At 43.1% G+C, this 14,334-nt stretch overlaps 1 protein-coding gene across 1 annotated transcript; it reads right to left on the bottom strand.

Annotated features, from left to right (window-relative positions):
* Positions 1-6,568: 6,568 nt before the first annotated feature.
* Positions 6,569-13,942, bottom strand: PTS (6-pyruvoyltetrahydropterin synthase). Its single transcript, XM_032359118.1, has 6 exons — positions 13,776-13,942; positions 11,748-11,827; positions 10,397-10,419; positions 9,960-10,016; positions 7,188-7,258; positions 6,569-7,004 (listed from the first exon to the last, which is right to left on the bottom strand). The coding sequence occupies exons 1-6, from the start codon at positions 13,862-13,864 to the stop codon at positions 6,881-6,883; spliced, it is 444 nt and encodes a 147-aa protein (XP_032215009.1). The 5' UTR covers positions 13,865-13,942; the 3' UTR covers positions 6,569-6,880.
* Positions 13,943-14,334: the final 392 nt, after the last annotated feature.

Below are 14,334 nucleotides of genomic sequence, written 5' to 3'. Positions count from 1 at the left end.
TATTATAATAGAAAATAATGGGATTTCTACCTATTCGAGTGAGCAAGGAGGGCTTCTGCCAGAGGGGGACCTTTAGGCTGGGATCTTAAGAATGATCAGTTTTACAAAGAGGTGAGAGGTGGGGGGTAGAGGGCATAAAAACAGAAAATACAAAGATCTTGAGGCAGGAATGAGTGGTGTGCTTTAGGACCTGAGAAAGGCCAATGTGACCAGCTCCCTAGCTGGCCGCTAGGAAAAGGCAGTGACTGGGTCATATGGGTCATAAAGTTTGGTTTCTATTTTAAAATCAAGAGGAAGGAAGCTTTCAAGGAGTAACAGTGGAGAAGAAAGAACTAAACAAGTATGGAAGAGAACCAAACTGCAAGCAGAAGAGAAGACCAGCAAGAAGGCTGTGTCAATAATCCAGGCAAGAAATGGTGGCAGTGTGGCCTGGGGCAGTGGCCTTGGAAATGGAGAGAGAGAGAAAAATCACTGCATAGTTTAGAGGTAGAACTGGTAAAACTTTCTGATAGATTAGCAGTGGTAGGAATCCAGGACAAGTCCCAGATTTCTGGCTTGGAAAAATGAATGGATGGCAGCAGCATTTTGGGGGGAGCTGGTGGAAGCATGAAGTCTGAAGGAGGACTTGGAAATTCACTTTAGGGGATGTTAACTTTGATGCCCGTGCGACACCTCGCTACCCATCTATGGTCCTTTCTGCAAATTAAACCTTCAAAAGGTGAAAGACAACACTAGCCCTTCTATTTCTTCAGGTTGTCATCAGCCACAGTGCTCGTATTTATTAAGATATTTGTGAAAAGTGAAAAAGGTCTTTAAACTGAGTTCATACTTTTACTAATATTGGGAATTTTCACTGATAAACTGGCTGCCTCAAAGGTGAACTTGGGCTGATGTACTGAGGACTTGTTTCTTGGGCATCTTGGAGAATATGACCTTGGGATATTGTTTCTTTAACCAAGAAGGAAGGTAGGTAGGCAGGTATGGAGGAAGGAAGGGAGGGAGGGAGGGAGGGAAGGAGAGGGGAGGAGAAGGGAGGGGACAGAAGGGGAGGGGAAAGAGGGCGGGGAGGAAGGTAGGAATAGAGAGAGAGAGGGAGGGGGAGAGGAGAAGAGAGGAGGAAGAAAGAGAGGAAGGGAGGGAGAGAGAGAAGAAGGAAAGGGAAGGGGAGGGAAGGGGAGGGAAGGGAAGGGGAGGGAAGGGGAGAGAAGGGAAGGGGAGAGGAGGGGAGGGGAGGGAAGGGAAGGGGAGGGAAGGGGAGAGGAGGGAAGGGGAGAGAGGGGAAGGGGAGAGGAGGGGAGGGGAGGGGAGGGAAGGGGAGGGGAGGGAAGGGGAGAGGAGGGAAGGGGAGAGGAGGGAAGGGGAGAGGAGGGAAGGGGAGGGAAGGGAGGGAGCGAGCGCAGGAGGGACTAAAGAAGGAAGGAAGGACGGACGGAGGGGGGGAGGGAGGGAGGAAGGGAAGGCCAGTGCTTTAATTCTTCTTTTTAATGATTAATACTCTTGTCTCCATGGTGACAAAATCCCACGGGATTGGGTGGTTGGATTCTGAAGGAAGCAAACCAACTGATGAGCTACTTGAAAGCCTAACTGCAGCTTTGAAAATCCTTCCAGCGCACAAACCGCCCTCCCTGACTTTTCTTTGGTGCTGATAGCAGTTCTCTCTGTAGCTATGCGAAGAGGGTGTTTATCTGGGACAGTTTCCAAACGTGTCTTGCAACAGAATCTTGCTATAAAGTTAAATTGTGTGAAACTAACAATGATTTTTCTATATGCGAGGGAGGCTAGAAATATCCCAGACAAAACAAAAGTGAAATGAGCACAATCTGTTTCCCATCTTTAAAATAATTCTATTTCCAAGAGGAATGTAAAAGTTTAGAGTTAAAAAAAAAAAAAAAAAAGGGGGACACTTACCATAGATCTAGGCTATGAGTGGCTGTATATACTCAACTGATCGTATTCTGGCCATTTTTATAACCCACTGGTAATACTACATCAATTCAGGCTATATAATGACCACTGTGTTCTGGTCATTCTGTTCATAGTGATACAGTCAATATAATTTTTCTCAACTTCTTACCTTAGAGTTGGTGTGGATTTCAAGAATCATGCTTTAAAGATCTGTGTACGTCTACCCACAAAACCCACCATGCCCACTGGAAACCACCACTGCTGCTTAAATATTTCACTCCTGCAAAAGGAAACGTGTTTTATTCCAGGCATCAAAAAGGGGATGACAGGCCTCCCCTACCCCCACTGACCTCCCCAGCCTCCTTTCCTGCTGTTCACCTCATCACACTTTGCACACTAGAATATATGTGCAATCCGCCCCCTCGAGTGTGGGTGATTTTAGTGACTTGCTTCTAAGGAACAAAATCTAGAAATGTGATCAGGTCACAAGAGTGTGACCTCCACCGTGCTGGGGCGCGTGCGTGCTCACTTGCTGGCGCTCCCTCCCCCCCCCACCCGCCTTCTCACCTGCCCATGCAGAGGAAGCAAGCTCCCCTGTCTGAAGCTGCTCTATGCAGGGAACCCCATGGCAAGAAAGGGAGGGACAAACTGAGGACTCCAACCAACAACCCCATGAGTGAGCCGGAAGCTGACCCTTCCCAATCTAGCCTTGAGAGGACTGCAACCCATTAGTGACCCTGAACCAAGGGTCCCAGCAAAGATACATCCAGACTTCTCGCACATTCAAGCTGTGACAATAATGATAAACGTGCAGTTCTGAGCCACTATTTTGGGGTAATTTGTTATGAAGCAGTAGATAACCAGACCACCCCCCTTCCAGGGTGGTCACAGGGATTACATGAGGTAACATAAAAAGTCCTGAGCAAAACGTAGGAGGCCACAGCAGGTGCCACACTATGTCAGCTCTGCCCTCCTCCCCCGCTGCTCCACCGCCCTGCTCCACCAGTTCCTGGCCACTGTCACCTCACGTCTGGATCCCCACAATGGCTTTGCAACCGGTCTCCCTCCTTCCCTGCGTCCGGCTGGTGATCCTCCTTAAGAAGCAAACATAAAAACTTCAACAGCTCCCTATTTCTCAAAGGATGAAAACCAAAATCATATTCCAGGCCCCCAGGCTGTGCCCATCCTATTTCCAAGCTAGCTCCCCATTCCACACTCACATCTCAGCACCCTTCTATTAAGAGTAATCTCTTCGCTCTATCCCAAATACGCTTGGTCCATTCCCACCAGCTTCCTCACTAAAGGAAGCGTACCTGCTCAGCACATCCTCCCTCCTTTCTCCTGAATTCCAAATGCCACCCACCCTATCAGGTCACTTCAAGGACCATTCAGGACCAACCTCCTCTACTGAGCTTTTCCAAACCCTACCACCCTATGATAATCTTCTCCCTTGCCTAATTTAATATGTACTACTTTGGTACTTAAAATCAGACATGGGGGCCCTGTGTGGCTCAGTTGGTTAAGTGTCTGCCTTCGGCCCTGGTCACGATCCCAGGTCCTGGGATCGAGCCTGCTTCTCCCTCTGCCTGCCACTCCCCCTGCTCATGCATGTGTCCTGTCAAATAAATAAACATCTTTTTTAAAATAATAAAATAAAATCAGAGATATAAAATCTGAAAATAGGCAGAAGCAACTTCAGAAAGCATTCATTTTATGGGCAAAGAAACCCAGGCTCTGCAAGGAGAGAGACACCTGAATAAGAACAGGATGAGGACCAGAATTCAAGCTTTGAAACTCTCACCATTATTTGAGTCTAGAAACATTTACCAAGTGACCATTATGCATAGGGCACTACAAAACTTCAAGTTTCTACCAATGTGTCATTCATACATTTAATCAATAAAAAAAAATGACTGAATGCTATTTACCAGATACTCTGCTTAGAATGAAGACGTGGCCCACAAGGAATTCAGGGTAGTAAGAACACAAAAGGGTAAAGCAGCAATTACAAGACAGCTCAACAGGGTCTCTGACCGCAGGCTCTAAGAAAATCACCTACATACTCTCTGGTCCTGCCCTCCTTTAGTCACCCATTCAGTTTTATAGATAAAGAGACAGACTTCTCACTTTTCTAAGGAGAGCAAGTTAAAAAAAAAAATGTTCTCTCAAAGTAACTCACAAACTGCAAGCACCTAGAGTACCCACACTACTATGAAAAACATTTTTCTAATGTGATCAGATCTGCAAGATTAGATCTATTTAAAAAAAAAAACCCTCAAATATACATAATCTCATTACCCTTTTTTTAAGAGTTGGTGTTTAGAAGTCAGACAGACCCTGAGTGTCAAACCCTCAGTTTGCTGTTTATTTGCTGAGTGCTCGAATTTTAATTTTCTCATCTGCAAAATGGGAGTAATACCCACCTTGCATGGTTCTGTGGGAATTAAAAATCCTGTCTTTCCTCTTAATGTCACAAAACAAACTGAAGGTGGCCGGGGGGAGGAGGGTAGGGAGAGGGTGGTGGGGTTATGGACATTGGGGAGGGTATGTGCTATGGTGAGTGCTGTGAAGTGTGTAAACCTGGCGATTCACAAACCTGTACCCCTGGGGCTAATAATACATTATATGGTTTTTTTTTTTTAATTTAAAAGAAATTATTTTTAAAAATCCTGTCTGGGACGCTTGGGTGGCTCAGTTGGTTGGACAACTGCCTTCGGCTCAGGTCATGATCCCAGAGTCCCGGGATCAGGCTCCCAATTCCACGGGGAGTCTGCTTCTCTCTCTGACCTTCTCCTCGCTCATGTTCTCTCTCACTGTCTCTCTCTCTCAAATAAATAAATAAATAAATATCTTTAAAAAAAAAAATCCTGTCTTTCACTTCTCCAGTGAAGACATACAAATGGCTAACAGACACATGAAAAAATGTTTATCATCACTAGCCATCAGGAAGATTCAAATTAAAACCACACTGACACCAGTTAGGAGGGCAAAAATTAGCAAGACAGAAAACAATGTGTGTTGGAGAGGATGTGGAGAAAGGGGAACCCTCTTACACTGTTGGTGGGAATGCGAGTTGGTGCAGCCAATTTGGAGAACAGTGTGGAGATTCCTTAAGAAATTAAAAATAAAGCTTCCCTATGACCCTGCAATTGCACTACTGGGTATTTCTTTTACCCCAAAGATACAGATGTAGTGAAAAGAAGGGCCATCTGTACCCCAATGTTCATAGCAGCAATGACCACAGTCACCAAACTGTGGAAAGAACCAAGATGCCCTTCAACGGATGAATGGATAAGGAAGATGTGGTCAATATACACTATGGAGTATTATGCCTCCATCAGAAAGGACGAATACCCAACTTTTGTATCAACATGGACGGGACTGGAAGAGATAATTATGCTGAGTGAAGTAAGTCAAGCAGAGAGAGTCAATTATCATATGGTTTCACTTATTTGTGAAGCATAAGAAATAATATGGAGGACATGGCGAGATGGGAGAGAAGGGAGTTGAGGGAAGTTGGAGAAGGAGATGAACCGTGAGAGACTATGGACTCTGAAAAATAATCTGAAGGTTTTGAAGGGATGGGTGTGGGAGGTTGAGTGAGCCTGGTGGTGGGTATTATGGATGGCACATATTGCATGGAGCACTGGGTGTGGTGCATAAACAATGAATTGTTATACTGAAAAGAAATTTTTTAAAAAATCCTGTCTTTCAAGTAATCAATACAGAATACACCTGCATACATAACAAAAATTGTTTCTGATAACTAAAACACATTCAAATTTAATAAGTGGGCACTGATTAATGAAACTTATCATAAAATCCCTGTAGTTACTAACTCTCCAGAATAAAAGTGTACTCCTTCAAAAATTTTTCTAGTATTGTAATCATTGCACAATCTTTTTACTATTTTCGGCATCAACATTCTGAGAATCCATTGTGTACTAGCTGCTACGTGGAGAGAAAAATGAAAAATAAAACCCTACATTTAAGCAGTTTAGGATACAAATGAGAACACAAGAGAGAACAGTTCTTTGTTCAAAGCAAATACCTTCTTGCAGATTTAGTCATGAAGATACCAGATGCCAAGAATATAGTTCAACTTAAGGAGGTGTAAGTTTAATGATCAGAACAAAATGGGATAAATTAGGAAAAACTGTATATAAGAGACACATTACAGTATAATATATTCCTTTTCAGGTTAATTTAATAGGACTTCATATATGTGATTATTCTTCAGTTTTCTGAATTAAAACTGTTCAGGTGGCCATAAGGTCTGGAAACACGGACAAATATATATAATAAATAGTTCAATGATACTCCAACGAATGCTCAAAGAACGTGCTATTTCTCACTAGCAATTCCTGGTTCAACAAGACGTGCCAAAATGCACTGAACAATGTGTACTAAAGCGGTATTTTCACCGATCCTGCTACATCCACCAACAACACATCACCAAGGTGATTTGTTGTCTGATTTTCACTGAATAAATTTGTGTCCCTACATACCCGCGAAGCAATCAAGGAAGAAGTACATGTTCTTGCTTTCTGGACTCTGTGGTCACCTGTATTTTTTTTTTTTTTAAGTTTCACCTCCTATAAGTCTTGCAAACATTTTTGCCATTCATATTATACCAAGAAAAAAATGAATACTAAAAATGAGATAATGGAAAAACAAAAATTGATTTATTTTGCTTTTAAACTTCGCAAAACAATTTACTGAAAATGAAGTGATTTTTAATCTATGAATAAAAGACTCTCTAAATGACACTCAGGATGTTTTACAAGTTTGGTTTTAAGATAGATTTGAATTCACAACAGGTCTTACGCACAATTATTTCAGTCAGTCAGGCACTCCAAACACAATGTGGAGGTATAACAAGTATGTGATGAGCTCGTAATAGTCCAAAGGTATATAAAGACCTTTTTCAAATATGGAAAGAAATTAGTCTTTCTACAGTATTAACCCCTAAAAGCTATTCTCCTTTATAGACAACGATATTATTGTCAGTTTCATACACTTTTACTTTATAAAGAACTCCCAGAGGAAGAAATTTCTGGAGGTTTTCCCAGATATATTTAGCCACATTTTCTGTCGTGCTGTAGAAAAAAAAAAAGGAAAGAAGATCAAAGGCAAATAAATAAAATTTCATTTTTTATATTTATAGAGAACAGAAATTCTAGAATTAAAACATAATGTTAAACAAAACTTCAGAAATCACACAGCAATTGACAGCAACTATTCTTTCTTACTATCTACTAAGGAAAGCTGGTCACACTCACCTTACAACATCTGCAAAGTATGGCACATCCAGATCCAGATTCTTATGATCGAGGGGCTTCATAATTGCTTCCTACATATAAGACGAAGAAAAAACACCACTCGTTCCATTTAGGGCTCAAATTCTGTAGTGTTCTATCTTTGCCCCTAAACCTTACCTCATCAGTGAGCCACGAACTCGGTACTTCTAAGTACTCTGTATGTGTCTCACTAAGCAACACTTAAAGTTGAAAAATAAAGCAAGGCCCGGATCTCCATGATGACTAACTAACTAAATGCAAAGACGTAAGAAATCAGGAGAATTCATTGGAGCTTTCTTGTAACCAGCCATTGTGGTTCAGAATTGAGTTTAGCGCTTCTTGAATTCTGTCCAAAAACTTACCAAAATACTAATTACTAAAAATAATTCTCCATACAGTCTTCTCTTCAGCCCAATGCCACAACGTCATTAGGACAAGGATCCTGTGAGTACCATTTTACAAAGCAGTCTAAGAGTTAAACTCCATAAGTAGTTCTAAATTTCTGCTATGAGGAGTAATTTAAGAAAGATCTTGGACTCTTAGGAGAAAAAAATATAAAAGTATGTGAAGACCATTGCTTCCTAATACATGTATATATTAACATAACGTTTTCCTTTGTCAGTGGCAAGAACAGTAATTGCCTTATTTTTCTCACTTTTTACTTTCAGCTATTGTACAAAATCTAAGCATTTGTGAAACATTCTAATTTCCCAATGGTACGTTTCTCAGAAGGGCACATTAATAATAATAGTAATCATTTTTTGAGTAAAACCAGAACCATATGAAAACAGTTAAGCTTTTTTTTTTTTTAAGATTTTATTTATTTATTTGACAGACACAGATCACAAGTAGGCAGAGAGGCAGGCAGAGAGAGAGGTGGAGGCAGGCTCCCTGCTGAGCAGAGAGCCCAATGTGGGGCTAAATCCACGACCCTGGGATCATGACCTGAGCTGAAGGCAGAGGCTTAACCCACTGAGCCACCCAGGCACCCCTAAAAAAAACAGTTAAGCCTTAAACCGAATAGCCTTTAAAACAGATCAAATGAAAGGCAGTTCCAACATGGATATCAAGAAAATACCTATTTTCTCTTTGATCCCAATTCAGGTCCCAACTTTTCTTTTGAAGCTTCTTCCAAAGGCCCCTTCTGACTTTATGAGCTACACGGTATCCCTCAGGTACAAAAAGTGGGGAAGACTTCTCTACAAAGAACCTCTCCTCCAGCACGTGGTCATATGTCTGCATGGGATGCTTCACATCTCCTACACTATTGTCTTGTATTGTACAACACTCTGTGCATATATATTTTATGTCCCCAGTAAATGTAAAAACTCTGTCTTTATAGCTTTCCTAAAGTACCTGAAACATACTGCTATCTGTTCATTCACTGATTATTCTTTTTTTTTTTCTGAAGATTTATTTATTTATGAGAGACAGAGAGCATGCACGCACACGAGTGGGAGGAGAGGCAGAGGGAGAAAGAGATTTCTGAAGCAGACTCCGTACTAGGCACAGAGTCTGATTCGGGGCTGATCCCAGGACCCCAAGACCATGAACAAAGCTGAAATCAAAAGTTGGTTGCCCAACTGACTGAGTGACCTAGGCACCCCTGATTTACTTATTCAACTGAAACTTACTGAGCACTTACTATTGTTTGCCTCCTAAAAAGGTAACATGAGCACTCTGTGGATAAGGGCTATGTCACAGTCACCTCTATACTGGTACTTAGCTCAAAGACAGGCAGAGCGGGCAAAGTTGCTGAATATATGGATGATAAGTACCATAGAAGCAGTAATGATCATTAACAGCATTTTTATGAGACAAATGTCAGATTTTAGAACAAGAGTAAGGAGCAAAGTGGGCACCTGGGTGGCTCAGTCAGTTAAGCATCTGCCTTTGGCTAAGGTCATGATCCCAGGGTTCTGGCATCGAGCCCCGTGTCAGACTCCCTACTCAGCAGGGAGCCTGCTTCTTCCTCTCTCTCTGCCTACCTCACCCCCTGCTTGTGCTCTCTATCTCTGTTAAATAAAGTTAAATCTTAAAAAAAAAAAAAAAGAGTAAGGAGCAGAGTTTAAGAGAAAAACCAAACAAAGAGGTAAAATGATGGAACAATAAGAATAAAGCTGGATAGGAGGAAGTCCGTTCCCAACTTTGTAAAAGACTAACCCCACAACCTAAGGCATATCAGTGAACTGTTTGGCTCTCTCAATCTTAATCTATGGAATGAAAAGTTGGTCTGGATAATCTCTAAAGTCTCTGACAATGCAGGATTTCTAAAATGATATGGTCAACAAGTCACTAATTGAACTCCTTCTTCTGTGTTATCCCTATGGTAAACTGCCTCAGTGAGTTTATGATAAAACTAGAGTGAGTAACACGGGGTAGTGTTAAATCTATGATCAACGGCGTAAAGAAAATCCAGAGAAGGAAAGAAAAGCTTCAAGGAAAAAGCTGTATCTTGAAAGAAAGGCAGAATTTGTTAAACGGAGGGAATGAGGATACACCAGCAAGACATACAAGATGAGCCTGTCACTGCTATTCCCATCACTGCAATATAACTGTGACTTATTTCCTTTAAATCACCCAAGCAACTTTAGAAAAACATGAGAGTAATTCTTCCAACGACTTCCCTACTCCCACACCCAAATCCATTCACAAGGTCATGGAACCTCTGGAGATACTTGGTTGGGGAGGTAATGGGGAGGTATCAAATACACCTAGAGGACAGTACCTAATAAGCAACCAATATGACATTACCTCCATATACTCTTTGAGGTCGGTCAAATTCATAACCATTCCTGTAACAGGATCAATCTAAAGAGTAAACAAAGGTGAATGTTAGCATCATATGCTCTTCATATTTAAACCTCTGTTAAATTATTAAAGGCTGTACAATGTGCAAAAATCGTGCCCACATCTGCCTTCATCCCCAGGACATTCATCGATCTCAGTAAGGAAACACCAGGTGCTCCAGGAACCCCTTTCATGGTCCTGCTCTTCTACCTGTCCACATAGAGCAGATTAAAGATAACCCTTTGGGAGAGGAAAGGCCTAGAACAGTAGCAGCTCACCATACACAAAGGACAACAATGAAGCAATATTGATTTGAACAGAACTTTTCAACACAGAATCCATCGCGTTGGCTGAGAGGGCCCACAATCTGCACAAATCACACAGATCTTTTCAGCACGTACCTCTCCATGCACTGTCACCACAACTATGGGAAAGAAAACAGAACACCAAAAAAACCACATGACTTTCAACACATAACACCCAAGCGCACCTTAACAATATAACTTAAGTGTTAGATCTATTATTATTTTCCCTCAAACTGCTGTTTTGTTAGTTAAGATCGTTTTATCAACCAAAGCAAGATCAGCTAAGACAGAGAAGCTCAGCAAGAGCTTTGGCTAAGCAGAACAGCCCAGCCAAGGCCAGAAAGGGTGTACATTCAGCTTACGATGTCAATGCACTAGGTAGGAATGTCCACTAGGTAGAATTGAGATGCTGCTCGATCACTGTCTGCAAAAGTAAAAAATGTACAGAAAGACATCCAGCTACACACCAAGCTGGATCAACACTGGGCAGGAACTTTCTCAGCAAGCAAAATCATTACAGGGCCTAAAATTCTTATCCCTTCACTCACACAAATATATATAGTTTATGGTAATGTTCTGTTAGTTAATAAAGTGCTTGTATGAACCATGTGAAAAGTGATGATCAGAGTGTTTTACAAACTAGTGATTAGCAGTGATCACTAAGTTATCAGTGATCAGTGATAATCACTAAGTGATTAGTGATTACAAACTAGTTTTACAAATTAGTGTTATTTTTCAGCTCCATATAAACACCATTAGGTATTACATGATAAGTGAGCAAACTAAAAATGATAAATATCATAGATCAATTATGATACTTATATCATAGTTGTATAGCGGTAACTAAACTAGAAATTCTGATCTTCTGACATCTTTTGAATCTTTTTACTCTACCAAACTATATGCTGTTGATACTCCATTGCTTACAGAACTGTTTTTTGAGATACCAGCCTTATCTCAAAGAATTAAGTCTTGTATACTCACATAAATTATTTTCTTGGAACACTGCAGGCAATTTTAGACTCAACATATTTTTCTGCCATACAGCGTATTCCTAGCCAACATCTCCCTTTTGTCAATCATTATTTACTCAAAGAATACAATCTAATGTTTTTAATGCAATCTAATTTTAACATTAGTCTGAGCAATACCTAATGAGAAGGAAGTAGGTGCCAAAAGAATCTCATTATGCACACAAACACCAAGGGTTGGGGGGGTGGATTGTTTAAACCATTCATTATCTCTAACAGAGCAGATACTTGCAAGATGAAACTTAAGACACATCCAACCAAGGCAACAGATTTTCTTCATTCTGAGCTTCCATGTAACTTCTCATTTAAGGCTCAAAGATGCTTTGTCCATAAAGTTTCTTACTCATTAAGACTCTATTTGCTGATCACACTTTCATCCTTATTGAAAGGGCTAAAATTTCATCAGTTTCTCTCACCTTTATAATTGTGCCCATGGCCATTTGGATTGTTGCATTTCCCAAACAGCTTCAAATTTTCTTCATTACTCAGAGATTTGCTGACCAAAAAAAAAAAAAAAATTAACATGACACAAGTTCAGACACTTTCCCTGATCCCTACATTTATTATTTGCTCTAGCCTTTGAAAAGCTTCACAATTTATTACTTTAGCTCACCAAATGGAGAGTCATAAATCAACTTGATTTCCTTATTCCACTTTCTGTCAGGAACCAGTGTATGTCCCCTCATTAGGCTACCGTAATGTACAAATGAGTGTAAACAAAGTCCACAACCCTTGTTCCACAGCAAGATTCCAACTGATCTATCTGCTCAAGGCCTTGGATTTTTCAACTCAACATACATTTACTGGGTATCCATTACGTAGTAGACATGGACTGAACGAAGCAAGGACACACAATGATAAAAGATGCTTGTCTTCAAGTGGCTTAGGGTGAAGGAGAGAAGTGAGTTGGGGGAAATCAGAGACAGAGACGAACCATGAGACTGTGGACTCTGAGAAACAAACTGAGGGTGTTGGGGGGGGGGCGTGGGGGATTGGGTGAGCTGGTGGTGGGTACTAAGGAGGTCACGGATTGCATGGAGCACTGGGGGTACTGCATAAACAATGAATCTTGGGACACTGAAAAAATAAAATAACTTTTTAAAAATCTCATTTCTTCTTAAAAATAATTACATGATCTACTACATCTCCTCTTTAACAATCTTGCATGATTATGCCTGAACTACTGCCCACTGACTTCACCAATCCATAGAGCAGTATCCAAATTAGGTAAAAATTTAAAATTACAATACTCAACTGTAGTTCTGGGCAGAAAAAAATTTTTAATTTTTATGTCTATAACTGTCCAATCAACCCTGCATCTTCAATGAGTCCTTCTATGTGTGAAGGTACTATTACCCCACCCCTTCCTTTTTTTTTTTTTTTTTTTTAAAGATTTTTTTATTTTATTTGACAGACAGAGATTACACGTAGGCAGAGAGGCAGGCAGAGAGATAGAGAGAGGAGAGAGGAGGAAGCAGGCTCCCTGCCCGATGCGGGACTCGATCCCAGGACCCTGAGATCATGACCTGAGCCGAAGGCAGCGGCTTAACCCACTGAGCCACCCAGGCGCCCCTACCCCACCCCTTCCTTTCTGAGTCTCTCTTCTCCCCCCTCCCCTCCTCCTGTCCATCCACTTACACTTAGAATGCTACGGTTCACAAAGCCATAGCACAAAATTATCTCACTGTGCCCTCAACAAAACTGGCCAGATGGTGCACTTCGCACAGAAGGCGGGGTCAGGTGCGCGTTGATCGCTGCTGCATCCCCGCCACCTAGCACAAGACCTGACACGCTCGCCACAAACACCTGCCCAGTGAATGAATGGATGGCCCTTGTTAGAAATTACTGTCCTCGTTCTACAGACAGGGAGACGTATGCTGAGAGCGGAGCTTGCTCATGAGAGGCACAACTCCCCACATCGACTCCGCAGTGCCGTCAAGCAGTCCATGCTCCGGATCCCAACCCCGGCAGTGCTCCTTGCTCTCAGGGCTGCCTTAGGAAAGCGAACGCCTGGGTTCATGACCCCTGTGGTAAGAAGGGTATACACCTGGGTTGCTGCAGTGGTACTGGTGACGATGACTAGCACTCCTGGCACCTCACGGCAGCTCACACTTGCCGAATGTTCCCTGACACTGTGTCACCCGGGCTAGGCGAACTGCTCTGGGAGCTACTGCAACCCTTCGCTATCTCTAAGGAACGTGGAGCGACCCCGGAGCTGCTCCAGGGCAGCAAGCCAGCGGGGGAGCCTTCGGGTTCCGCACGCAGGGCCGTGCCCTCTGCGGTCGGCTCTGTTTGCCACCGCGCCTCCACGGCCTCCTCTGGTCGACTCCAGCTGTCACCGTCACCGTGGCGCCAGGGCGGCCGGGGGCGCGCGTCGGTTCTCACACCTGCGCTTCCGCACCCGGGCCCCGCTCCCACCGTGGGCATTGTGGGTGCACCCCCACCTGTGGAGTCGGTGGGTCGCGCTGAAGGAGACGAGGCGGGACACTCGCGCCCGTGGGTGCCCGCCCTCGCCGGCGCCCGCCATGCTCATCGCCTCGCCTCCTTCTTCGGCGGGCGGCGGGGCTGGGCGGCAGCGCGTCCCGCGGCTGCGCAGTGCGGCCGGCGTCCTGGGACGCACTCTCGGCTCCGCGCTGCGACTGGCCCCCTCTGCTGGTCTGGAGGTAGTAAGGCGCCCCGCACTGTGACCCTCTTGGATAGGCGGAGTTGGGATAAGCTAGGCAAACCTCCCAGCGGCCCGTCGGAAAAGGTGGGTGGAGCCTTAGTGTCTTTCATTATACTGACTGCTGGGCACGTAGGCCTGGGCACACTTTGGGTACTTGGAGAGAGCTCTTGGAGTGGCTCCTGCCACTCCCTTCCAGAAAGCCCTAGTTACAATAACCTCCACTGGCTGAGCCCAACCTAAAGGGAGCGGGAATTTGAGAGCACGTGTGGGAGCAGGTTGCTTCCGGAAACACTACTACTTTCAGACTGTTGTAAAGATTTTTCCTACTGAGGAAAATT

This window comes from Mustela erminea, chromosome 9, assembly GCF_009829155.1.
Source record: "Mustela erminea isolate mMusErm1 chromosome 9, mMusErm1.Pri, whole genome shotgun sequence".
Classification (NCBI taxonomy): domain Eukaryota; kingdom Metazoa; phylum Chordata; class Mammalia; order Carnivora; family Mustelidae; genus Mustela; species Mustela erminea.
This window is presented reverse-complemented; position numbering and strand designations above follow the sequence as displayed.

Excerpts from the sequence above, each read along its gene's own strand:
- PTS (XM_032359118.1), bottom strand. The coding sequence starts at position 13,864 with ATGAGCATGGCGGGCGCCGGCGAGGGCGGGCACCCACGGGCGCGAGTG. Across the intron at positions 11,828-13,775 it reads GCGACCCACCGACTCCACAG|CAAATCTCTGAGTAATGAAG; the intron begins GTGGGGGTGCAC and ends TTTTTTGGTCAG. Across the intron at positions 7,259-9,959 it reads ACCTCAAAGAGTATATGGAG|GAAGCAATTATGAAGCCCCT; the intron begins GTAATGTCATAT and ends TCTTATATGTAG.